Source organism: Lichenostomus cassidix, chromosome 21 (genome assembly GCF_008360975.1).
Source record: "Lichenostomus cassidix isolate B80296 chromosome 21, HeHo_3.0, whole genome shotgun sequence".
Lineage (NCBI taxonomy): Eukaryota > Metazoa > Chordata > Aves > Passeriformes > Meliphagidae > Lichenostomus > Lichenostomus cassidix.
The window spans coordinates 7,255,340-7,279,404 of record NC_139501.1 but is presented as its reverse complement, the minus strand read 5'-3'; the positions used below and the strand labels follow the sequence as shown (position 1 = coordinate 7,279,404).

At 53.9% G+C, this 24,065-nt stretch overlaps 1 protein-coding gene across 4 annotated transcripts in view; it reads left to right on the top strand.

The window, feature by feature from the left end:
- The first annotated feature begins 18,272 nt into the window (after positions 1 to 18,272).
- The window catches only part of EPHB2 (EPH receptor B2), a 127,626-nt gene continuing 121,833 nt past the window's right edge, over positions 18,273 to 24,065 (top strand). For 3 of the 4 annotated variants that reach the window (XM_085080385.1, XM_085080386.1, XM_085080384.1), the window contains exon 1: positions 18,273 to 18,486. In XM_085080385.1, the coding sequence (XP_084936511.1) occupies positions 18,402 to 18,486 (85 nt within the window). In that variant the 5' untranslated portion in view covers positions 18,273 to 18,401. The remainder of the gene's footprint in view (positions 18,487 to 24,065) is intronic. The other variant, XM_085080387.1, reaches the window with a different exon arrangement.

Here is a 24,065-nt window from a genome sequence, read left to right as displayed (position 1 = left end):
TGTGTGGTGATGCCCAGTGCTCCCTCCTGTTCCCATTAAATGCCAGGAGAGCTTTTGTCTGAGGCTGCTGGCATGTGTAGTCACCAAGGTGATAGGACCAGTGGCTGGTCATTGGCAGCATTTCCAGGGAAGCCAGGAGGGAGCTGGACAACCCTATACAATCCTGGGAGGGAGCTGGACAACCCTACACATCCTTGGGAGGGAGCTGGACAGTCCTGCATATCCCTGGGAGGGAGCTGGACAACCCTGCCCTTCTCCAAGTGACTCTCAGGGATGCACCCCTGCCATGGGCTGCACAGCCCCGTGTCCTCTGTTGTGTGGTGACCCTGCATCACACATCAAGTCCTGCAGCCTGGGGGTGTCCAGAGAGTCAGGGCAGAGAGTCAGGTTCTGGGAACATGAGGGTTTTGGGCACAGTTTTGGCTCCTGGAGACTCCCAGACTGTACATGGCACCAGCAGTGGGAAGCCCCCAGCAGCCACTGTTGTGGACTCTGCTTCTGTCACAATACCTGAGCTCCAGAGCTCCAGGATGGTCCTGCCACTGGTGTCACCAGCTGCTCTACAGTGGAGCATGGTCCCTCAGGATGTGGGGAAGAGCATGGGTCACTCTGGGCACCTCATCCCTGGAGAAAGGCAAGGATCAGCTGGCCCTCCCTAGCCCTGGATGGTCTCCTGGGGTGGGCTGGGGGATCAGGGTTTCTCTTTTTGACAACCATGTGGATCTACCGCAGCTGCTCCAGCTCTGTCCCCAGGCTCAGGATGAGTCTGGGCAGTTCTGTCTTGGTACTTCAGCCTCCCCCTCCATTGCACAGGGGTCCCTCAGGCTCCTGGAGAACAAGGAGCTGAAACTATTGGTGTTTGTTCAGACCTGTGTCCTCACTGAGCAGGGAGAGAGGGGAAAGAAAAGCCTTTTCGAAGGAGAAACTAATGCCAGGAGAGTTTGGGAAATATTGTAGCAATTCTGCCTGCCCAGCTCCAACATGCAACCACCAATGACTGTCTCAAAAGGCCATAGAGTGGGATACTCTTGGCATTTTCCAGGCTGGCACCTCAGAGGAGGATAGAAAGCATGACTGAGAAGGAAGAGGTGACCTGAGTGTTAGGCAAGAGGCTTGTCCTTCTCCTTTGGACAGGTTTCTTCATCATCCTATGGCTCCCAAAGGATGTGTTCTCTCATGCTCCGTGTGGTTCTGTCTCCATTTTTTCAGCCTTTTCTCTTGTTTTGTTTTACCTCCCATAAAATTCAGTACAGAAACACTGGATGTGCCTGGGCATTATGCACTGGTGACACCAAGGGCTTCTACCAGAGCACCTGAGCACCCCGAACCCAGGCAGATGGAAGCATTGCCAATTTATCATCAATGCATTTTGGTCTCTGGATTCAATGTATTTAATTTTTAAGGTTGTTTGTGTGCTGGGTTTTGCTCAGTTTTTCTCTCCCATCGTTAAAATGGGGATGGGCTTTTCCTTGCTTCTGGTTTTGCTGTGGCATGTTTTGTGTATAGGAGTACTCAGAGGGATTGGAGTAACTGCCACAGGAGACAGGGAATGTCCTCCCAAGTTTCCTTTTGCAATTTTCAGCCTCCAGCTGAAGATCAACCTCCAGCCCAACGAGCTGGGTTCAGCTGCATGTCTGGATGCTCACAGTGTGGCACAGGCTCTGGGCACAAGCTGTGAGACTCTGTGGAGATTACATCTGCTCTGCATCTGTGCAGGACCATCAAAGCCACCTCCTGCATCCGTATTTCTGGTCTCTTTGTCCTGCTGTTGGTGTGGTCCTGAAGTCCTCACTCCCTGGATGCCTCCTCAGGTGCATCCTTCCTGCATGCCCAGTGTGCCAAGTCAGAGAATCACCAGATAGTTTGGGTTGAGAGAGACCTGCCATGACCCTGCCATGGGCAGGGACACTTTCTACTAGTCCAGGCTGCTCCAATCCCTGTCCAACCTGGCCTGGGAAACTTCCAGGGATGGGGCAGCCACAGCTTCTCAGGGATGAGGCAGCCACAGCTTCTCTGTGTCAGGGAAGCAAAGGTGACGTGCTGGAAGAGGCTGTGGAAGAGAGGATTTAGGCTCCACAGTCCCTTTTGGCTTGGGACAACATCCATCAGTACTTCATGGTCCAGCAGTGTGGGTGCTCTGGTGTGCAGTAAGAAATGGCTCGGAAATGCTGTAGTGGGGACATCCACGACCAACCTCTCCAGTGTGTGCTCTCCAGAGTGTGCTCTCCAGAGTGGGTTTTCCAGTGTCTGGTGAGGTATGGAAGCTCTTCCTGACACCTTAATACACTCTGGTTAAACAGTGAGCCCAGTTAAACAGCCTAGGCTGTTATTTAATCTCAGTCACCCCATGACCTCTCTACCAGGACCACTGTAGGTCCCGGGAGCCACCTTAGCTGGGGTGAGATGCCCTGTGAGCATCTCTGGAGCCACAGTCTGTGCTGCAGGCTCACTGCCCATGGCTGCTGCTGCGAGCACTCCGCCTGACTGGAAATGTTCCCAGGCCTGCCATGTGTGTCACATACCTGCCTCTGAGCAGCTGGCAGCACACACAGGAAGGTGTTGGAGCACAGACCCAGAGACGACAAGATCGGTGTGCTGCCGTGTGCCTCCATTTCCAGCCCAGACATCTGCTCCAGGGCCCCTGAAAATCCGAGATGAGGTCCAGGGAGCAGTGCACGTTTCGGGGTGGGCTGGTTGACGTTTCAGGGCTGCCGGGGCTGTTGTGCAGCTTGTTTGTGCTTCCCTCTTCACTGGGGGCTGTCTGCTGCCATACAAAAGGCAAAATGCCGCGGCGGGAGGTGCCGTGCTCAAGCCAGGAAATCCCAGACGACGTTTTCCTCCTTCCCTGGATTTACCACTAGATGTCATTGGAAAAGCAGCATTGCCAGCCCTGTTAGCTCTCCGGAATGGGATTTTGTGGGGGTAGCAGCTCCTTCACCCACTGCTGGACACGAAACATCTTCCCAGCCTCCTCCTCCATGGTTTTGTCTGTCTGCAGAGCCTCTGGAAAAACCATCGCCGGGGATTCAGGGTTCAATGGACATTGAAATGCAACTGAAACCTTTTTTCCCAGCGCCTGGCTAAGCCGCCCGCTCGGACCCTCCCAGGAGGGAGCCGCACGTCACCCGCTCTCAAAGGGGCGACGCTGTCACGCCGGGACCCGCGGCACCTACAGCAATATGGTCCTCTCAAACAAGTCGGACAAACAAGGCCTTTATAGGCACTTTCTTTTCTTCTGGAGTGGAAGAGAGAGGAGCCGGGGGAGAACTCGGGGGCGTCCCACCGCAGTGGAGCAGCACACAAAGGCTTGCAATGAAAGGGGCACCAGCAAATCCTCTTAGGGGCTTCACTGTGTGCACATTCATATCCCGGCCCCATCTGCCGGGGGGATCCCCGGGAGCGAGGGGGGGAGAGGGGCTCTCCCTGCCCTGCGCCGCCAAAGCAAGCAAAGCGCTTTCAGGGAGGGAGAAAGAGATGAAAAGGAAGAAAGGCCGAGCCATGCCCATACAGAGACGGGCGGGAAACGCAGCTCTGCTGGGGAGGGAGGCTGGCTTATGGGGAAGGGGGAGGTAGATTTGGTGGGGGCTGTGGGAGTCCTGAACCCCCTGGGTCCCCAGGGATGAGATGGGAGCAAGGTGGGCAGGGAGAAAGCCTGGTGCCTCTGGGAAGGAGAGCCGTGCCAGCACCCAGGGCACAGAGGAACACCCTACATGGAGGCTCCTTCACCACTGGAGACCTGCTGGGAACTGCTGCTGCTGCAAGAGGATTGAGGTGACCTGGCCAGGTGGGCAGACAACAAGCTCATAATGGTGCTTGATCCCACACGAGCTGAGCCAAGCTAACAGGACTGGAGTTTCTTTCCAAGACAGGGGACAGCCAGGGATATTTTATTCTGGTCTGGAGGAAACGCCTGTTGCTTCCCAGCAGCAGGTGCTGACTCAGTAAATAACACACACTGATACCCAGTTCTTGGTGCTGCAGGATTGCAAATGTTCTGTTTCCCATGGGTTTACCTCTCCTTTTTCCTGCCCATCCTGCAGCCTTTGTGCACTGGTGGGCTCAAGGATGTGTCTAAATCAGGTCAGTCTACACCAGGAATTTGCTCCCATCTCCTCCAGGCTCAGGGCAGCCAGGCTGAGGTGCTCAGACGTGGGTGAGCAGATCCAAACGATTAGGTCAGTGTGGTGGGTGTTTTCGGACAGCTGACCCAGAGGAGCTGGGAGCCCTGCCTAGGCTTGGGCACAGCAAGGATAGAGCCCAAACAACTTAAGTCTAGCCTAACCCACCGGGAGGATGACTGATGTGCTTGCCTAGTGAAGCCAGGGACTTGCACACTGCAGCAGTGGGGGGTAGTGGGGAGGATGGGATGTTCTCGCTTGTTTGGGCGAAGGATTCAATTACTGCAGCCAAGGCATCTTGTCTCTCCTTCCAGCCTGGAGCAGGTCCAGTACAGGGAGTGGTCCTTCCTCTCTGGTGGCCTGGCTCCAGGAGCCCTTCCAATTCTGCCGTGAGGTGGTTGGGTCATGCACTGGGAGAACATGTCTTTCCTGCAGCTGGGTGGGGGTGTCAGGGAAGGAGGACAAAGTGCTGGAGATGCAAAAAGGATCAGGGTGTCCCACATCTCTTCAGGAGTGGGGCTGATGTTGGGATGTGGCTGCTTTGGGCAGTCCCATCAGGATCCCTCAGGCTTCCAAGCCTGTGGCTGAGGAAAGAGTGTGGGAGTGAAGTGGTGGCAGCTAATTCCCACCTGGGGAGCTCCAAAGCAGCTCCCAAGCCCTGTGATCAGGGTGGATAGCAGCAAGCACATCCATTTTCTGGAGGCTGCTGTTCACTACTGTGTGCAGAGATGACTCAGGAGCAGGTCAGGTAACTCCTGGTGCCAAACTGGTGATGGAGGTCAGACAGTCTGTGTGAGGCTCTGCAGGGTGAGACAGTGCAAGACACGAAACAGCAGCAGACTGAGGGAGAGGAAGGTGCAGGGCACCACCTCTCCAGAGGCCACCACGGGCCACCCACACAAGTCTGCTGAGTGATGCCGTGGGAAGGGCTGCACAGTGCGTCACCTGAGCTCCTGGTGACATCTCAGGCTTTGGGGACTACCCACACACCCAGCCAGTTGCCAGCTGGCTCCCCAGCACAGCCGAGGCCCTTCCAGTTGTGACAGGAAAGGTCTGTGGGAAGGGCTCAGGGATTTGGCTGCTGAGTGTGACCATCAGATAACTCTGAGCTGAGGCTGGCCTGGCTGCATTTGAAACAGCCAGCTGAAGCAGTTCTTCCACAGGCAGGGGAACAAGCCGTGTTTGTCCCACCTGGATATTCCAAAATTTTGTGAGGTGTGTGGGAGAAAGGACGGGTGCAAGAACATCATTAATTATTTCACTGGGGATCCAGCATTAGTGCAAAGATCATGGAAGGAAGGCTGAAAAAGCAAATGAGGAACATGTGGATGTGGCACTGCCTCACAGTCTCTGACTGACCATTTCTGCTCCAGTCACCTCCACCCTTGTCCCAGCCACCACTTTCTTCTCATCAGGGAAGACCTGTGATGCCCCAAGGCATACAACCAACATGCTCATGAAAAGTGCTGTCATGGACTTACTTTCCATTGCATGCAGGTGTCCACAGCATCATGGCCTCAGCTTCTGGAGGAGCCTGCTCATAGCAGAGCTACAGGACTATGAAGACTCATGTCCTGGAGAAGGTGCTGGTCAAGCACAGGGGTGCCCAATGCACACTGGACAGTGCTCTGTGCACCAGGAGATCCTCTCTGACAAGGGCCGTGTGAGGCACTTCACAGTGAGGTACAGCTTTTGGCACAAACCATCGCCAAGGGAGCTTTCATAGAATCACAAGATGGTTTGGGTGGGAAGGGACATTAATGGTCATCTTGTTCCAACCCCGCTGCCATGGACACTTTCCACTAGACCAGGTTGCTCCAAGCCCCATCCTACTTCCTGCCCATCAGCCCTTGACACATGGGAAAAAGGTACAGCACTTATCCAGGCTCTGGGTTGGATGTTTTTGCCTCAGGTGGAAGGCAGCATATGTGATTTTTTATTTCTGTTATTCTGAAGAGAGCACTTTGAGTGTCTTCAGTCCCCACCAAATGCAGACACATTTTGTTGATCCTGTGGAGCTCATATCCTCTGTCAGGGAGCTTCTGGGCAATCACACGGCGTGTGAAAGTGTATCCCTACAAAAAGGGTCAGCGATTGCATCAAAAGACCTCAAACATCCCCTCCTGGAGGCCAGCAGAGCCTCTGTGAGAGCAATAAATGCTGCTGACATTTTGCTGTGTGTGATTCCAGCAGGATGTGGGAGGCTGAGTGGGGCCGGCGTGCCAGGTGCTGTGCTGGCTGACACACACATGGCAGGATCCACTTCCCCTGGGCAGGATCTGAGCAGGGCGCTCCAATCCACGCCAGGTGCCAAATGTGGAGTGCCTGATGCTTCCCGACAGCCCCCTTCTCCCCTCAGCCTCGCAGCAGCCTCTGGCTCACCCTTCTCTCAGCAGCTCGCTCAGTGTCCTCTTGGCTCTCCTCCCCTTCCTCCGGCAGGCCTGGATCTGCGGGGAGAAGCAGCTCCTTCCTGGAGCTCCTAAAGGTGGATGGGATAGGCTCCTGGAGGCAGCCATAGAGGTCTCTGGGCTGCCGAGAGATTATCTCCTTGCACTCCTGATCTGCAGAGCTGGGGTGACAGGGACAGGATCCTGCAGGACCCGAGCCCGCAGCAGGGAATGGGAGAGCTGTAATTGCAATCCCAGTGGTTTCCACGCCACCTCCAAGATGGATTTGTGGCAGCTCCTGGAGTTTTCTGGCACTGGCCATGTCCCTATTGGCAGCACTCCTCCCGCTCCGGGGCCACTGTTTGCTTATCTAGAGCCATGATTTAACACAGACGCAGGAACTCACACACTCTCTCCCAGTCTCTTTCAAATTACTTTATTGCTTCCTGTCAACCAGCCGAGCATATCCTGTTAATACACAATCCCCAACGAGCCGTTTTCACAGCGTAATCCCCCTCGGGCAGATAACACGGCTCAGCTCCCGCAGGAGCCTGGCTCTGTCTGAGGATGCAGGATCCCAGCATTGGGCAGGTATTTTCCTGCAGAGTGGGGCTGCTGCCATTGTTAAAGATAAACCCCAGTGCTGTGAGATGCGCTGGCTTGCTGCCAGTCCTGTGTTATTGCCAGGGCTCCATCGCCTGGTGACCTTGCTCAGCTGACACCAAGTGCTGTCCCATGCTGGATGGCAGTGAGGGTCCTGGTGCTGGAACCTTTCTTCCAGCTCTCCCATCCCTGCTCCTGAGATGTGTCCTGCTTGAGAGATATGTCTTTATCCACCTTCTACTGCTGTGGGACAGCAATAGAATCATAGAATCAAGGAATCATTAGGATTGGAAAAGACCTCCTGGTCCAACCTTCGACTGAATACCAAGTCCACTAAACCATATCCATATCCATATCCATATCCATATCCATATCCATATCCATATCCGTATGCTTATCCTTATCCATATCTGTATCCAAATCCATATCCGTATCCATATAACTTCAGGGACTGCAGGTTGTTCCTTTTGCTGCTGCATAACCTGTGTCCCAGAGAAGGTCAGTTCAGGAGGTACCCATAAATCCTGGAGTTGATGGTGGGAACGTATATGGGGGCTCTGGTCCAGCCTCCCACAGTGTCATCAGCACTAGGTCAGAGTGGATGTGGCTGTGTCTGGCCAGGTCCTGGAAACCATCCAGGGGATTTCCTGCAACCCCAGGTTTCCTTACATTGAATGAGTGCTGTAGCTGACAGTGTCCTACCATCTACCCCAAGGTCCTGTGGACCTCTCAGCACTACTGTCCAAAGCAGGACGTCTGCCACAGGCTGCTGTTTTAGGGAACCTTCCGTGTTTCTCCTACATGTTTCTGATCCTCCTTTCTCAGGTCCCCTGTTAAGACATCTATGTGTCCTGACACTGCATTTGTAGGATATTCATGCTGCTCTGTCCCATCTGGTGTCCTCCAGCCTCCTCACGGGCTTGCTCCCTAAGCCTGATGTCCATCTGATGTGCCAGCTGAGCCTGTGTCCACACACTAAGAAAGTCCCTTTCAGAGAATATCATCATGATTTTTGATTCTGTGGTGTGGAAGTTTCCTGAAGACCGGGTCACTGTGGAGCCTGTGCATCCTCTCTGGCCTTGTGCCAGGTGGTCCTGGTGCTCCTGGGCTGCGTGTTCTGCGCAGAGGCACAAGGACAGATGGAGGTGGCTGTGCTGCGGAGGGACAGACACCAGGGCTATTGACTGTGGGTGTAGCTGGGCTTTTGGGCTGCTCCAAAGGCAAACAAAGTAGACAGGTGATAAATTTGACTTAAAGGCTCACTCTGTTCCTCTCAGCACTGTGGACACTGCAAGGCACAGCAGCTCAGATCCAGAATCCCTTCTCCCTGGGAGCAGAGACCTGTGCTAAACCTCCCTGACAAGATCCACTGCATCTTCTGCGGAGATTTCTTCAGCAAACTCTGGGATTTCAGGACTTTCGGGGCTGTTCCTGCTTGGCCCTTTGTTGCAAGCTAAAAGTCACTGTTGCTGTCTCTCCCTTGTCATCCTCCATTGGCCCAAGGAAAGGGAACATGTGTAGCCACATGATGCAGCTGTAGCATGGCATATGGCTGTATTTTTGCGGTCCTATTTGCCAGTTTCCCCCTCGCTCCTGCCCTTAGTACAATTATATTGTCTGAAGTTGTTCCTGGACGTCTAGGACAATCTTGGGGCTGGTTGTTGGTTTTACTACCAGCTGGATCCTACCCTCAAGTACTTGTGATTCTCTCTACACTTAACACCTCATTAGCTGGAACATCCACTTACAGAGCACAGCTTTGCTGTCTGAAAAGAAGGAAAATCCTGTTTGACTCAGACGTTACACAGATCACTTATCTCAGAGACATCTGAACAGCCGGGCTTGGAAATTGAGTCCAAATTAAAAACCAGTTGAGAAGAAGTATCTGTCCTCCCAGGTAAATCAGGGCCTGATTTATTTCCTCTCCAGTATTCCTGCTGAGCAATGCATTCAGCACAGCACCAGCCCAATACATCCCTGCCTTCCATATCCCAAGGCTGAAAGGCTCTGTGCTTGCTGTGCCCCCAGCTCTGGGGCACTCATGAGCACCCATAAGCTCCCCTCCTGCTCCCCTCCTGAACCTCTCACAGGGGCCTGTGCCAGCTCCCTCAGCTCCTTCTGAAGTCCCCACCCCAGCACTGGCACAGCAGTTCCAGCTCTTGACATTCCCAGCTCTCCAGACAGAACAAAACACACCTTGAGAAAGCAAAAAGCAAAGCAAACCCAAATTAAAGACCTTTTGGGTGCATGAATGCAACTGGCAGGAATGTGCTGGAGGTCCCCATCCATGCACTGGTGCCATGTTGATGGCAGGAAACACCTGCAGAGGCTTAGTGCAGAGGTTGTTGTAGCCCGTGGGACAAGTCTCCAGCATCCACATCATCTCCCGATGGGGCAGGAAGGATTTTAACAGAAGAAAGGGGACAGGCTGAGGGGGCTGCAGGAGTCCAGGAAGATCTGTGCTGAAGACTTCCCAGCTATTCTAATTTCCATGGATTTCCCTGTGTGTTCTAGATTCCTGGATCTCCATTTCAAGAACTTCTCTAGCCTGCACTTGAGTCCCAGTGACTTTTGTGGGTCTACAGCACTGCTGAGGGGGTCCACAGTTCACCTCCCACCCATGCGAAGAATCACCTCCTTTACTCTCAAACCCCAGTCTTTTAGATTCTAGCCCTGTACTGCACACCGGTGTCATTTGATGGCTTTGGTTTGTTCCTGAGAGAAGACAGAGAAAAGAAGCAGCCTTGTCACTACGCAAATGAAGCTATGGTTGTTTTTCCATGGCATCACTTATTCTTTGTCCCCTCCCTGCTTATCCCTATTCCTGCCACTTCTGGGGCTGTTGGAGATGACAACTTAGACTGCAGGATGGGCTGGTGACCTCCCTCTGCTTACTCCTCTCTGCTACCATCTCTTAATCAATTAAATTACAAGGAACTCCCTTGACTCCCCATGGCTTCCTGATTTCCTTAAAAAAATTTTTGGCAAGGAACTTAAAGGAAAGCCTTTGGAACCCCCAGCAGATGCCAGGAACAGATGGCACTGACCACATGTGTTTGGTCACTCCAGAGGGCTCTGAAGGGATGTGGAGTAGGATTCCCCTTTGGAGAAGCCCCATGGACTCTTCCCTGGCAGATAGCACTTACCCAGGGGTCTTCAGCTGCCCCCAGTACATGGGGTTTATGTCTTCCACAGACTTTTCATATGGCCACCACAGCACCCCTCAAGGCACTCCATCCCCTCCTGGGGCCAGGACAGGATGGTGAGTGGCTCAGCCCTGATGCTGTGTCTGTGCAGGAGTTGGAACAACTCAGGAGTGCAAGAGGAGTCAGCAGCCCAAGGTGCTCATGAGAATCCCCAAAGGAGCACTCATGGAGAAGTTCCACAGAGACTAAGCAGGATGCTGATGCCAATGGGCCGAGGGGTTCCCAGCAGCTGCAAGGACCAAGTCTTGGGGGGAAATCTGCAAAGAGCCTCCTCCATGGGCCACCCTGCAAGGCTCAATGAAAGGATGACCTTTGTGACCATCGCTGTCTTCTGTGCCTGGTGCTTCTGGCAGGGACTTATGCCACAGCCTCTCCACCAGCTCTGCTCCATCCCGGCAGTGCCATGGCAGCATGTCAGGGTGTCAGGAGTCATCTGAGCATGTTTTTGCTGCCAGGTCCCTTCTGTTGCCCAAAGGGCAGGGGCAGCTGTGCTCCATCCACTTTGGTTAACTGGGCAGTGCTTCCTCCCACTCCCTGCCAGAGCCATGGACAGACATGGAGCAGGTCCTGCTCTTGTGCCACAGCCAGCAATCCTCAAGCCCTAAAGGTATGTCTCACCTGCCTCCACCCAGCCCCAGAATAACCCCCCAAGCCTGCTCACGTTTTGAATGCAAGCCCCTGCCTCTCCCTCCTCCAAGACATGTCCTCCACCTCCACAGTGCTTGTGCATCATTAGTGCTGCCTGTCCACTCCCACCACGCTCCTGCTTCTGTAGCCCTGTGCTTCTCCATCTCAACCTGTCTTCATCCACCAGATGTCCCCAGGCAGGAGAGCTGGGGGTGTTCAGCCTGGAGAAGAGAAGGGTCCAGGAAGACCTTACTGCCATACAGTACCTGAAAGGGGACCTGGAGAGGGACTTTGGACAAAGCATGTAAGGACAGGACAAGGTGGGATGGTTTCACACTGACAGAAGGCAAGGTTAGATGGAATATTAGGAAGGAATTGTTCCCTGTGAGGGTGGAGAGGGCCTGTCACAGGGTGCCCAGAGAAGCTGTGGCTGCCCCATCCCTGGAAGTGTCCAAGGCCAGGTTGAACACTGGGCCTTGGAGCAACCTGGGAAAGTGGAAAGTGTCCCTGCCCACGACAGGGGGCGGAATGGGATGTGCTTTAAGGATGCTTCCAATCCAACACATTCTATAATTCCATGATTCTATCATACCTTGCTGCTAGAGATTATTATTCTCGTGAATCTTCAATAAAATATAAGGTAAGCCAGTCAGTATCAGCACTGGGAGCCTATGCATGCATTTACCATCCTTCTGCAGAAATTGTTCCAGTTCAGTCACATTTCAGCCCGGACTTTAATGACATGGATATTCCTAGACCCAAAGGGAGAATGGGAAATGCTAATCATAGAATGCAAGCCCTGTACCCGTTGACTCCTGACCTTTCATCTCCAGACCTCAGGGGGTTTGCCTGTACAAGGCTCTGCTTTCTCTGTGCCACCACATCTCCTGTAGCTTGCTTCCCTTTGAAAAGATCTGGATAGAGTCATGGAGTCATAGAATGCTTGGGTTGGAAGGAATCCTAGAGATCATCCAGCTCCAACGCCCGTGCCCTGGACTGGGACATCTTCCACTACACCAGCCTGCTCAGGGCTCCCCCATTCAACCTGGCGGTGATAACCTGTGTGTTTTCCACCCTTCTGCTGTGGAAGGAAATACGGTTGCCTCCTTCAGGGCTGTCTTTCTGTAGCACCTCTTAGGAGGACAGAGCAGTTTCACCCTAGGCTGTTGCCTCTGATCCTGTATTTGCCTTCTCACAAACCTCTGCTGCCTCAGAGCACTGGAGGATTTTGCTCATGAGTGCCTTAAACATAACACATAGTGTTGCATTTTTTCACAGTGTCCATAAGCATTTGCAAAGCTCCTATTTTTAACACAAGCATTGACAAAACCCAGGTAGTTTTCTCCCTGGTTTCCCCAGTTCCCCATTAAATGCCATTTCAGCATTCTCAATTTCAAGGATGCCACCCTGTAATTTTACAGTATTAAACACAGACCTGGGGTTGACTTTTCAGCTTTTCCACCTTCCTTTGCACAACTTTAAAACTATTTTCTGGAAGACTTCTGGACCTTGGGTTCTCTGCCATGAAATAGCTTGTGTTACATCCTTTTCTTTTATAAGCTTTTACAAATGACAGCAATTAAATCGAGCATCCTTTTATGTCGTTACCCCTGTCAGTAGGTAATGCCTGGCAGTTTTTCATCACAGGTTATCTCCTGGGCAGATTTATTCTCTAACATTGTTATTTTTGCCTATAACCAAGGACTAAAATGAAAATACTTTCCAGAATACAAACCCCACTTTCTGCCAGTTATGCCTCATGGCTGCAAAGTATTTCCGGTTAAGTTTCTATATATAACATTATATTCTAGTGACGGTTCCACCTTTTTTCTTTCTTTTTGCTGTATATCTAAATACCATTTTAAATGTATTTTTCTAAAGCATAGAGTAATAGTTTATCTTTTTGATTGTTGCATTTCTCTGCATTCTGGAAAAGTGGTGGTACTTGGTCGAAGGTTGGACTCAATGATCTCGGAGGTCTTTTCCAACCTTAATGATTATATAAGTCTATAAATCAGGAAATCCTTGTTTTTATTTTAAAATAAATACATAATATATGGTTTGATTTGAATTTGCCTTATTTTATCATTGTTTTCCTTTCTGCCTCTCTACGATCCTGATTATTTTCCAAAAGAAATTTTTCAAGATGTGCAATCTTTGCAGTCCCTGAGGAGATACTTCTACGAACTTTATTTTTCCAAAAGTTACTTTTAATTCCGAACCTGGGTTCAGATTAGATGTTGAACAAAATATCCCAAATTTCCTGCTCAATTCTACAGTTCTAAATCTATTTTAAATACTTCAAAAGTGCCTCTTCTCTTTAATTTGTTCCCATGGCTACCATTCAACAGTTTCATTCATTTTCCAAGCGGAGAACTCTCCAAATCGTTACTGCAAGCTATCAGTTGACTTTTCCATCTTAATTTAGCTGAAGGCTCTAAACCCTCAGAAACTCCAGACATTGTAACAGCAGCAGAAACAGGGTTACCTTCCGCTTCTTGATGTTCAGTCCTCACTGCAGCCCCTCACCGGAGAGATTAAAGCCTCGCTTGGAGCTTTTCTGTGCCTCTGCCTCGTTCCTGGGGGTCCCAGCACAGGACGATGATTGGCTGCCCGATGCGATCCTCTTACCTTCTTCCTCTCTGTTCTACTCGCCCAGGTAGTCGGGAGCTCAGAGTTCCCTGGAATTCCTCAGGTAGAGAGCTCAGAAATGATGGAGGAAAGAGCTGAAGGGGAGAGGGAGCCGCTGGTCTCCCCTCCGCAGGTCCCTGCAACAGGATAAACAGGTTGAATGAGGTGGGGCTGTCCAGTGTCACGTTTCAGCACGAGCCATCCAGCTCCAGGTACCCTCACCGGGCGTACAGGGATGTAAATCATTATTTAACTCTGTCCAGAGAAACCTGCCCACAATGTTCCCGGTGGGGTGGGGAGGGAAGGCAGCTGCAGCCAGCGCCTGCTTCACTGGTGGCTGGTTACTGGTGTAACTGGTAAAGATGCTGGTTTGCACTGGGATGATGCAGGAGAGGTCTGAGATCCCTGAAAACCGTGGATTTATGGTAGAGATCAGAGTGGGAATGTTGAGCCAAAAGATGCTGGGCAGCACCCAGGACTCAGCCTGGAGGTGGGGAGTCCCTGCTGCTCTCACCCTTCCTCCTGAAGGACCAGACAGACCTGCCTGTCCCCGGCCTGCAGTGCACTTGGGGTGATGGGAAAGGCAAGGAAGGACAGAGGGAGGCCCTTGGTGGTGACAGGCTGCAATCACAGATATCCATGGGGTTTCTGGCTGTTCACACACCCTTCACAGAGGTTAGAAAAACCCGCTATTGGGAACAGTTCCTCCATCCCTGCTGAGCTGAGGAACATTAAGTAGGTGATAATAAGCGGTCCCTGAGTGGGAAGGCCTGCTCTCCTCTGCAAAGTGCTACTCCAGACAATTTATCATTCAAACAAAGAGGGGGAAAAGGGTTAAACACTGCCTAGCCTCCCCAGCCAGTGGTGGCTTTGGTTATCTGCAGCATGGCTGCAGGGCTACATGGTGCCTGTACATGTTTGGGGATCAAGAGTTAAGTGTTTAAATGATAAGTGATATCTTAAAAACATAAGTTTAGCAATGAATCTTTACCGACAATGCTATACTATTAGTTAATAGGCAGAATTAACTCACTGGCCTGGGGCCAAGCCCGTCACAGCCAGAGCCAGAACAGCTGAAGCTGCTTTTCACTTGGGTTTTGCTTTTACGGGATTTTCTGCTGCAGGGAGACTCCAATTTCTTGTAAAAATATGCTTGTGTTTTCCTCCTCCCAACCTGCCCCTGGTAGGCTGAGGTTCCTTGGAGCCCGAGGGGTTCAGCCAGAGGCTGGAAAGCTTTCCTCTTGAATGCAGAGGTGTGACCAAGGGTGCCGATTCAGGACCAAGGTTCCAATCCAGCACCAAAGATGCTGATTCAGAACCAAGAGGGTTGATTCAGGACCAAGGGTGCAGATTCCTTGCAGGGCATGTCTCAGTGGCACAGGACCAGATCCCTGTCTGCTCTCAGAGGACTTTACAGGCAGATTTTCTCTTGGTGTCATCATGGGACTCAGTTCCCATCCCTTCCATCCTGGATAAACCTCCCTCTCCCTCAGCTGGGGCATTGAATAGCTTCCTTGGACCAAAGAAGCATCTCCTGAATCTTTCTGGTAGCTCAGGCTCCTTGGGATCACCAAAGACAACTGCACTGAGCCTTGAAGCTGTGCCTGACGGCTCCATGTTACCCCTTGCTGCTTTCCTTTGTGCTTCCCTTGACTCCCAAGTGTTGCCTGCTGCACCTCTTTAACCTCACAGAGGGTGAGAGGGAGCCACCTCCTCCAGATGTGATGAGCCAAGGGCTTTACATGCAAATGGAACTTCTTCCTGAATCAGGAACTGAAAATGCAGCATTAAATGGATCACCATCAAACCCGTTTTAATGTCCACTAGATACCATCTCTCCTGGCTCTGTTGGCCTGTGAACCATCTTTTGATGTGAACCAACACATGGATGCAGCTGTAGGGGTGGCTGTCCCATTTCTGTGACCCCATCAAGACTGTACCTGATGCTCTCTGCAGCAGGGTTTGAATGTCCTGTGGCAGTGCTGCCCAAGGGTTATGTGTGGGAGGCAAGGACCAGCAAAACCAGTATAGGTCAACTTACCAGGTGCCTGCATCCAAGCTGTCCAGTGGTGGCCATGCCCATGTGACAGTCCTACAGCCACTTGTCATCAGATGGCAGCAAGGAGAGCATCCACTCACAGTGTGGCTGATGACAGCAGTGAGGATGCACAGTGCTCCCTGGTCCTTGGCCATCCTCCACCAAAGCCACTAAACCTGGTGCAGAGTGAGTGGAAGGTATGGAGAAGGACACTGGAGGAGGTCTGGAGTCACTTGTCATGGCATGGTGCTTTTTGGCACTTGCTGGTCTACTTGGATCTCGTGGTGTGGTGACCAGAGGAACTTGTGGGCTTCAGGTCAGAAGGTGGATACTGGTGACACCACCTGCACTGGGAACAGCCAGTTTCTGAGGGTGGCTGTGGAACCTTGCAGGCCTTCCCATGGATGCCAAAAAAATGCAACAGTCACAGAAAGCTCTTCCTGGGAGCAGAGTGAAGATGTGAGGTGGAACCAGTGCTCACAGCTCATGACTGACCCTGAAGAGCATTTTCAGGGCACAAACCAGACTCCAAGGAGCATGGAAGAGCTTCAAAGTCAGCGCAGCAGCCAGACAAGTCTGCATAGTCCAAGGTCCATCTCAATCAGCAACAGCCTTAGGAGGTGCTCGAAGTAGAAGGGAGAAGGTCTCCAGTGACTGTTCCCTTAGGACGAAATTCCCATTGTGTCTGGCAGTGCAGTCCTGGAGAGCTTCAAGAAAATCCTGAGGGTCTGGGTAGGCACTGGCAAATGCACAGGGCTGCTGCTCTTGGGTTCCAGGCTCCCATTTTGGAGAACTGGCCGATCATTGTGGACATGCCTGTCTAGGGCATGCAGGACACAACAACCCTGGGATCCGAGATGACTGAAAAGAGGGTTTGAGGAGTTTGGAAATGGTGAGTGCTTTAAAACATCTGATGCCAAATACTGGGTGCTCCAAAGCAGCAGGGAGTGATCAGACCATTCCAGAGGCTGGGAGTGGGGGAACCTGGGACAGTGTTGGTGTGTAACTGCTGGGGATCCTTGGGATTCTTGCTCTGGAGAGAAACACATCTGGAGGATGGAGCAGCAAGGCAACTGGCTGTCCTGGCCCTTCAGCCTCCTTCCTTGATAGCAAGAGTGATCCTGAAAGAGGCACTAAAGATGAAAGCTTCTCCACACATGGTAGAGCTGGGCCACAGAGTTCTCCGGGGATTGTGTGTTGAATGTGGGGCCAACCTAGATGAGCAGCACCGTTTACAGTGACAGGAACTCCCAAAGCAGATCACAGCGTGCAGCTGGACACACTGAGCTGGGGAAGACCATTTGGCTCATGCATGTGACCAACACCATCACGGGAGCTGTGATCTCCTCTAACTACTCCTGTGGAATCATTTCCTGTGATGGGTCAAGGCAGGGAATCCAAGGTGCTCAAGCTGCTGATGCAACAAAGACATAAGGAAGAGCACAGTGGAGCCTAGACTGTTTTTCCATGTCTTTCCATGGTGAGTTGAGGGACAGGAATCCACCCTGGAAGGCCAGTGGGTCTTCAGCTCCTGGCCTATTGAACCTGGTACAGCTTGTGTAGAGATCCATTTGCAGGGTGTGACCTCCCTGGGAAGATCTTCCAGGACACAAGTGTTTCCTGCAGGATGCATCTAACCTTTCTGCCCAGCCAGTGGAAATTGGGACACAGCTATGGGGGGTGAGCAGAGGGCACTGCTGGGTACAATGTGGATGCTAGAGGGGTGAGGAGGAAATATCAGGGTGGTGGCAGAGGGACCTCTGGGGGCAAAGAGTCCTGGTAGCAGTCACACGTCATAGATTCACAGAATAGTTTGGGTTGGAAGGGACCTTAAGAGACCATCTGGTCCCAACGTCCCTGACATGTCCTGAAGAGTGTGTGGATCACGAGGTGTCCATAGGGCAGATGTGGTTTCCAGGCACCAGGGAAGTCAGGGCTGTTGAGTGTTGAGATGCAGAACTGGAGCTGGGTCTCATCTTGCACCTTCTGGGAAGGTCCTGCTTGACCCCAGCAGTGTCAATGGGGCTTGTGACCAACTCACACCAGCTGCATGTGGGAAGTCGGGTGATTCCTGTTCTCTCCTCACCGGGCCTGGTTCCAGGGGGGTGGGGGAGGAGAAGAGTGTGAGGGCTCAAGGCTGCCCACAACAAACCAATTTCTTAGATTTTTGTTTCTTTTTTTTTATCCTCCTGGACGCATCCTCTTCTCCGGACGGGAATCTCCTCACCGCCCTGGTCCCCGGGCTCCGGTGGTCAGCGGCGGGGGCTCAGCCCTGCGGGGGGGATGCCCGGCCTGTGGCCGCGGGCGGTGCGAAGTGCGGCGGCGGGGGCATCCCCTCGGGACCCCCCGCCCCTCCGCCCCCTCGCCGGTGCCGGCGGCGCAGCGAGCCCCGGCGAGGCGGATTTGGGCTGAAATCACGGCTTTCTCTGGATGATCGACAGCTCCGGGAGAAACCATCGGCGGGCCGGGGGGAGCCGCCGCCCGCTCGCCGCCCGCCGCCCCCCGCCCGCCGCCGGCCTCCGCCCCCCCCCGCCCGCCGCCGGCCCCCCGCTCCCCGCGCCGCCCCCGCCGCCCCCACGGGCAGCGCGGCTCCGGGGCGGGGCGGGGCGGGCGGCGCGGGGCGTCCCCCGCGCGGCGGCGGCGGTGGCTCGGCCCGGCCGCGGCGGCGGGGCCGGCGGAGCGCTCCGTGCCCGCGGCCGTGCCCGCGCCGGCGGCGGCCCCAGCGAGGGGCTCTGGGCTCTGCGCTCCGCCGCTCCGCCGCCTCCATGGAGCGCCGGCCGTGCCGCCTCTGATGCCCGGCCCGGCGCGCACCATGGGGCCGCTGTGGCTCTGCTGCCTGCCCCTCGCCCTCCTGCCCCTGCTCGCCGCCGTGGAAGGTAAGGGGGGGCTCGGGGGGCGGGGGCTCTGCGGGTAAGGGCGAGCCCCCTCCGGGTTTCCCCCGTTTTTTTGGGGGTGGCACTTTGCCCCCTGCCCCCCTCCCCGCCGCACGCCCTTCGGAGGGGAGGCGAAGTTTGGGGAAGTGCTGCCCCAGCTGGAGGTGTCTCCGCCGGAGCTCGGTGTGTCATGTGTGCCCCCCCACGCCCCCAGACCCTCCCGATCGCTGGCCGCCCTTCTCCCCGCCATCCCTCCGCCAAGGTGGGCATCCCTGGCTACGGCGGAGGGGCCCCCAGGGATGCCCGGGATTCACTGCCCCGTGCCCGCCGCTGCTCTCGGGAGAGTCTTTGGGGTCCCCCTCGGCCAGGCCTTACCGGCGTTCTGTAGCTGGTGCTCGGCTCCCCGTTGGCGCCGTGGCGTTCCCGGCGTCCCCAGGAGGAGCCGAGCTCCCCGCCGAGGTCCCCGGTGCTCAGACAAAGCAGAGTGAGGCGGCAGGTGGGGAGCTCCGGGGCTGGGTATGCAGGGACGGCGCAGGGTGGGAGCCACACGGTGGGGTCTGGGCAAGGGGAGTACTCGCTCTCCAGCTGCCCAACCATCTCGGCCATTCCTGCCTGCTACCACCCGCCCGCTGCATGGACACCGTGGGAAGCACCAGAGAACTGGGTTGGGCAGGGGCGAGGGCCAGGTGTCAGGCCGCAAACGAGCTCGTCCCGGGGTGGCGTGGTCCATGGATGCCTCTCCATTGTGGAGGGGTCGTGTCCGAGGGGCTGGGTGGCTCCGCTGTCTCTCCAGCTCTGTTGGGCTGGTGGGCAGGCTGGGTGGCCACTGCTGGCCCTGTGAGTGCCTGGCGGTGGGAGCCACTCGGACGGTGTTTGTCTGGAGCATGGATGAGGCACCATTTATTAAGTTGGAGTTTTGGGAGATGACTCATGGGTTGGCCAGCTATACATCGTGATATTTACAATATGGGAGCTTGGCATAAATAGGACTATTTACGTTGCAACGTAGAGCGCTCGCCAGCTCTGCTATTCAAATGAGCCCAGCATGGTTTTAATTATGGGGGGGAGGGTTGAGGTGATGAGCATGTTTGTGGAAGCATACGTGTCCATGCAGGACATCTGGCCTCATCCACTGGTGGCCTTGACACTTCCAACGGGGTCTTGGCTTGGCCAGCGGTGCCCACGTGTGCTTGGCCATGCTGAGCTTGCGCTGCTGAGTGCGGCGTGCTGGGTGCCTTGAGCAGGGACGGAGTGACATCTCCACCCCACTCTGTCTCTCCTGCTGCTCGAGAGGTGCTGCCAGGTGGTGCTGTGGGTCAGTGGCCAGCTCCTGGGGCTCCTGCGTATGTACTTGGAACGTGAGTGACTTTCCCACCATCATGGCAAGAGCAGCGGGCACTGGATGCATGAGTGCCAAGGGATGGGGAGTAGATCTGGGAATGAGGGGCTGGCCAATGCTTGCGGGGTGTTTCACCCATCTGAGGTGATCGCTCTAAGGTGTGCTCCTCCACAGATGGGGACGTGCCCAGGGAGATGGTCAGTGGGCTTCCAGCGGCCATTCCCAGCGGGGGCTGACTACATTGGTTTGGGCTTGGCACAGTCTCCCCATGCCCCCGCTGTTGCCTCTTGCCCTGTGTGTGTGTGTCACAGGGTTGTGATGGTCACTTGCAGTGTTGGCGTGGGCAGCCTGCTTCCATGTCCAGCCTTCCTGGAAAAGGCATCTGGAGAGCTGGCAAGGTAAAAGTGTGTGGGATGCAGCTCCCTGGGCGTGCCTCTGCTCCTTCCTTTCTGGAGCTGCCTCTTCCCGCTGCTCCCTAAGTGCTTGGATGTGGTGTCCACCTGCACCTCTGAATGCTCTGGATCCCTTCGGTGTGGACAGACTGACCCAATAGCAGCCGCTGACTGTGAGGTGGTGGCTGGACTGCATTCCCGCGGCTGCAGGGAACCTCCATGGCAGCAATGCCCTCCATCACCAGCTCCAGTGTATTCCCAGGGCCAAAATGGGGGCAGAAAGACTTGTTCAGGGGAAAACCACAATTCTGGAGGATCCTACCTCTTGAGTCCTGTTTTCGGCTCTGCCACAGAGTCTTTCTGTACTGCTGGTAATTTCACTTGTCTCCTCTGTGCCTCAGTTTTCCTAATTACAAGGCGTAAAACAATCCAAGCGTCTTTCCCAAGGGAGCTGCGAGGTTTTGTTAATGAACATGACAAAGTGCTTTGGGATCCGTGGTTGAAAGCGCAGCCTTAGTCAGTGTGGCTGTGTGTGGGGTGTTTATTTATCTACATGCTTTATATTTCTCTGTGCGCTATATATTCACTTGCATTTAACAAACCTTAATTAGAAACAAAGCCGATAGGGAAGGAAATATAAACAGGAGTGTGCATGGAAATTGGAAGTTGATTGCTCACTGGCCAGCAGAATGCATGGCTTGGGCTCGGGAGGGAAGGCTGTTTGGTTAAAACCGGCTCTGTTAAAAGGAAATGTGAATAGAACGTAAAACATAAATCAATATGGAAAACAGGGAGGTGGATGACAACGTACATAAAGCAGAGGTTAGGAATTGCCTATAGTTGTGAAGGCAGTTGGAAGGTAACGTGTCTGCAGCTGAGAAAGTTCAGGCTTCTCAAAGGAAAGTTTTTTGTGTGCTTTTCAAAAAAAAAGACCAAAACTCCCAAACCAGAAAGTCAAGAACAAAGGACTCCTGGAAGGGTCTGGATCCCACACCGGTTGGTAACACTGCTATCGCTAACGGCCCCGCTTTGTATTCCTGCTGCGTAGGCTGTGCGCCGATCGCAGGACTGACGCTCCTGAGGTATTTTGGGGGGAGCTGGGAAGGACACAGAGGTATTTTAAAATCAACAGCCTGGCTAACTCACATGCAAGGGGGGAAAACCAACCCGATGGCGCACTTCACCCCAGTGGAGTTAACTTTTCACAAACCTTGCAGTGCTGGCAAGCTTCCCGAGGGCTGGAGGAGAGCCAGCCCTGTGCCAAAAATTCAAAAGGAGACACGAGATGGCCCTGCTATCAGTGAGGGTGTGGGCAGCATGGAGCCAGCAGCACAGAGGCAGTGACAGGCTCCAATGGGCGACGGAGAATTGCCGGGTACAAGTTTTGCTGGGAAACAGGATCATGGCTGAAGGGAAACAATACTGAGCATCAACTGTGCAGGGCAATCCTAATCCTGATCCCAGCCATGGCCTTGGAGAGATGCTAGGGCAGGAGGGCTGACTGTATCCATTCCTGGGGTGGGTATTCCCCAGGGTGTGCTATGGCTGAGGTCAGGAGCCTGATCTCAGCCACAGCCACGGATATCCCTGCCTATCCTTCAAGCAAGCTGGAGACAGGACTTTAGTGCTTCTGTGTAGTTAATAGAGAATTATAATGTACAGAATATATATTGCACTCTCTGGCATGTGGTGGGATTGTTGGGGAGTCCTATGTAGGGCCAGGATTTGGACTGGATGATCCTTGTGGGTCCCTTCCCACTTGGGATATTTGGTCATTCTATCATATTCAATATATTTAATTTCATGTATGCTATAAGATATTGCAGTGTTAAAACACAGTCTCTTCTCCTGTACCCATGCTGAGCACCCCCACAGCCTCCTCCAGGCCTCAGGGGTGCGAGGAGATGCCAGGGACACAGGGTTGGTTTGGTTTGCTCCACTCCTGCCCCAGCTTTGTAGCCTCCATGGAGGCAGACTTGAGCCATCCCTTCAGGGTTACAGTCATACCCCAGGGTATTTTTTTGACCTTGGTGCTCCAAGAAGCTGAATGTTCCAGGTGTGCCAGGACCATGGGAGCTGCAGAAGCCTCCCAGCAAGCCTAGCGTGCTCCAGAGGGATGCAGCAGAGCAGCAGGTCCAGAGAAAAACACAGGATCTGTCAAGAGCAGATCTCTCCTACATGCTTGAGCTCCAGAAGTGCGAATGCTCTTCTGAGACTGGGAGAGGAGCAAATGTTTTGGGACAAATGGGACTGAGGAGCAGAGCAGAGCCTGTGGTTTGGGGCTGGTCCTGTGCCACCCGTTTCCCTCCTGCTGCTTTCCCCTCCCCTCCATTTCCTGGGTTAATTTTTGACAAGGCACATTCCTTGCACCCACTTGCCCTTTGCATTACAGGGGCAGCAAAAGGGAAAGCTCCCTTTGGAGACCAAATAAATTGGTGCCTCATTTAGGCATCCATATTGCTGTGCTTGCTGCTCTGCTCTGTGGCTTTTCCAGGCAGGAGCAGCAGTCCTCTCAATCCCTGCTGACTTTCCAGGTTCTCTGCGTGACAAAAGCATACGGAGGAGGTGCTGAAGGGGACAGAGCTGTAGGGGACAAGGGCTCGGGGTTGGCATGGTCACTGATGTCCCCCAGCTCCTTGGGTCACCCCACATAGGGTGTGAAGGGGATGCAGCTGTGCCTTGGGGATGTTGCCAAGGGGTTTGGGGCTGTCCCCAGGGATGGGAGCAGCAGTCCCCTTGGAGACGGGCTGAGGACCTGCCTGCACTAGTCAGGGCCCTTTGTGTACACATACCTGAGCTGCTGCAAAGAGGGGTGGGCACCCATGAAACGGCCCGAGGAGCTGGGTAAATATGGAGGCTGAGATAGCTCCTGAGTGCTTTGGGGCAAGGGATGAACGAGAACCTGACCCTCCACTCCTGCCCCGAAATGCACCCACTCCCCACACACTGGCCCTGCTAGGATAGTGCTGAGGGGGGCTCTGGCTGAAAGCAGGGTTCCTTCCTATCCCTCCCAAAGCCCATTTTTACCGAGGAAGAGCCCCATCAGTTCCCACTCTGGTTTGCAGTCCCTCCCAAACCTGGATCTGGTTTACAGACTAGATCTCGTTGGGATGGGGGGAGCGAGGAGATCCTCAGAGGCAAAAGTTCAGCCGTTAGATAAGGGTAAGGATGGGGCCTCCTGTGATAAGGGACAGACGTGCATGCGGCATGGGCTGGACGGGAGGGAGAGGCAGTGCAGGGGGGTTTGGGATGGGCTCTGCCCTGCCTGACACCCAGGGATGCAGGAGCACAGGGGCAGCACTGAGTCCTGCCTGATACCCAGGGATTCAGGGAGCACAGGCATATCCCTGCCTGACACCCAGGGACGCAGAACCATGAGGACATCCCTGTCTGATACCCAGGGATGTAGGAGAATGGGGGCATTGCTATGCCCTGCCTGGTACCCAGGAATGCTGGAAGCACAGGAGCTCACTGGGAATGCTGGAGATGGGCGGAGACCCCTTGGAAGCCAGGTTACAGCAGGAGAGAGGATGTGAGGAAGGAGAGGTGCCTGGATATGTGCAGGGATATATTGTTAATGTCTTTATATCAATGTCAGCTGTTTCAGAACCATGCTGGATGGATGGCAGGTTGTGCCAGGGTGCAGACACAGGGGTTGCTGTGTAGGGCATGCTAGCCTCTTGAGATAATCAGGATGAAGGGAAGGAGTAAGTAATGATCATGCCATCCTCTTTGCCCTCCCTGAATTTCCTTTCTTGGAATGAAGGGAGCGGGATCAGGTCTGACATGACATGTGGCACTGATTGCCAAGTGTTAAAGGAAGATGAAGCAGGCCACGAGGGCAGAAAACA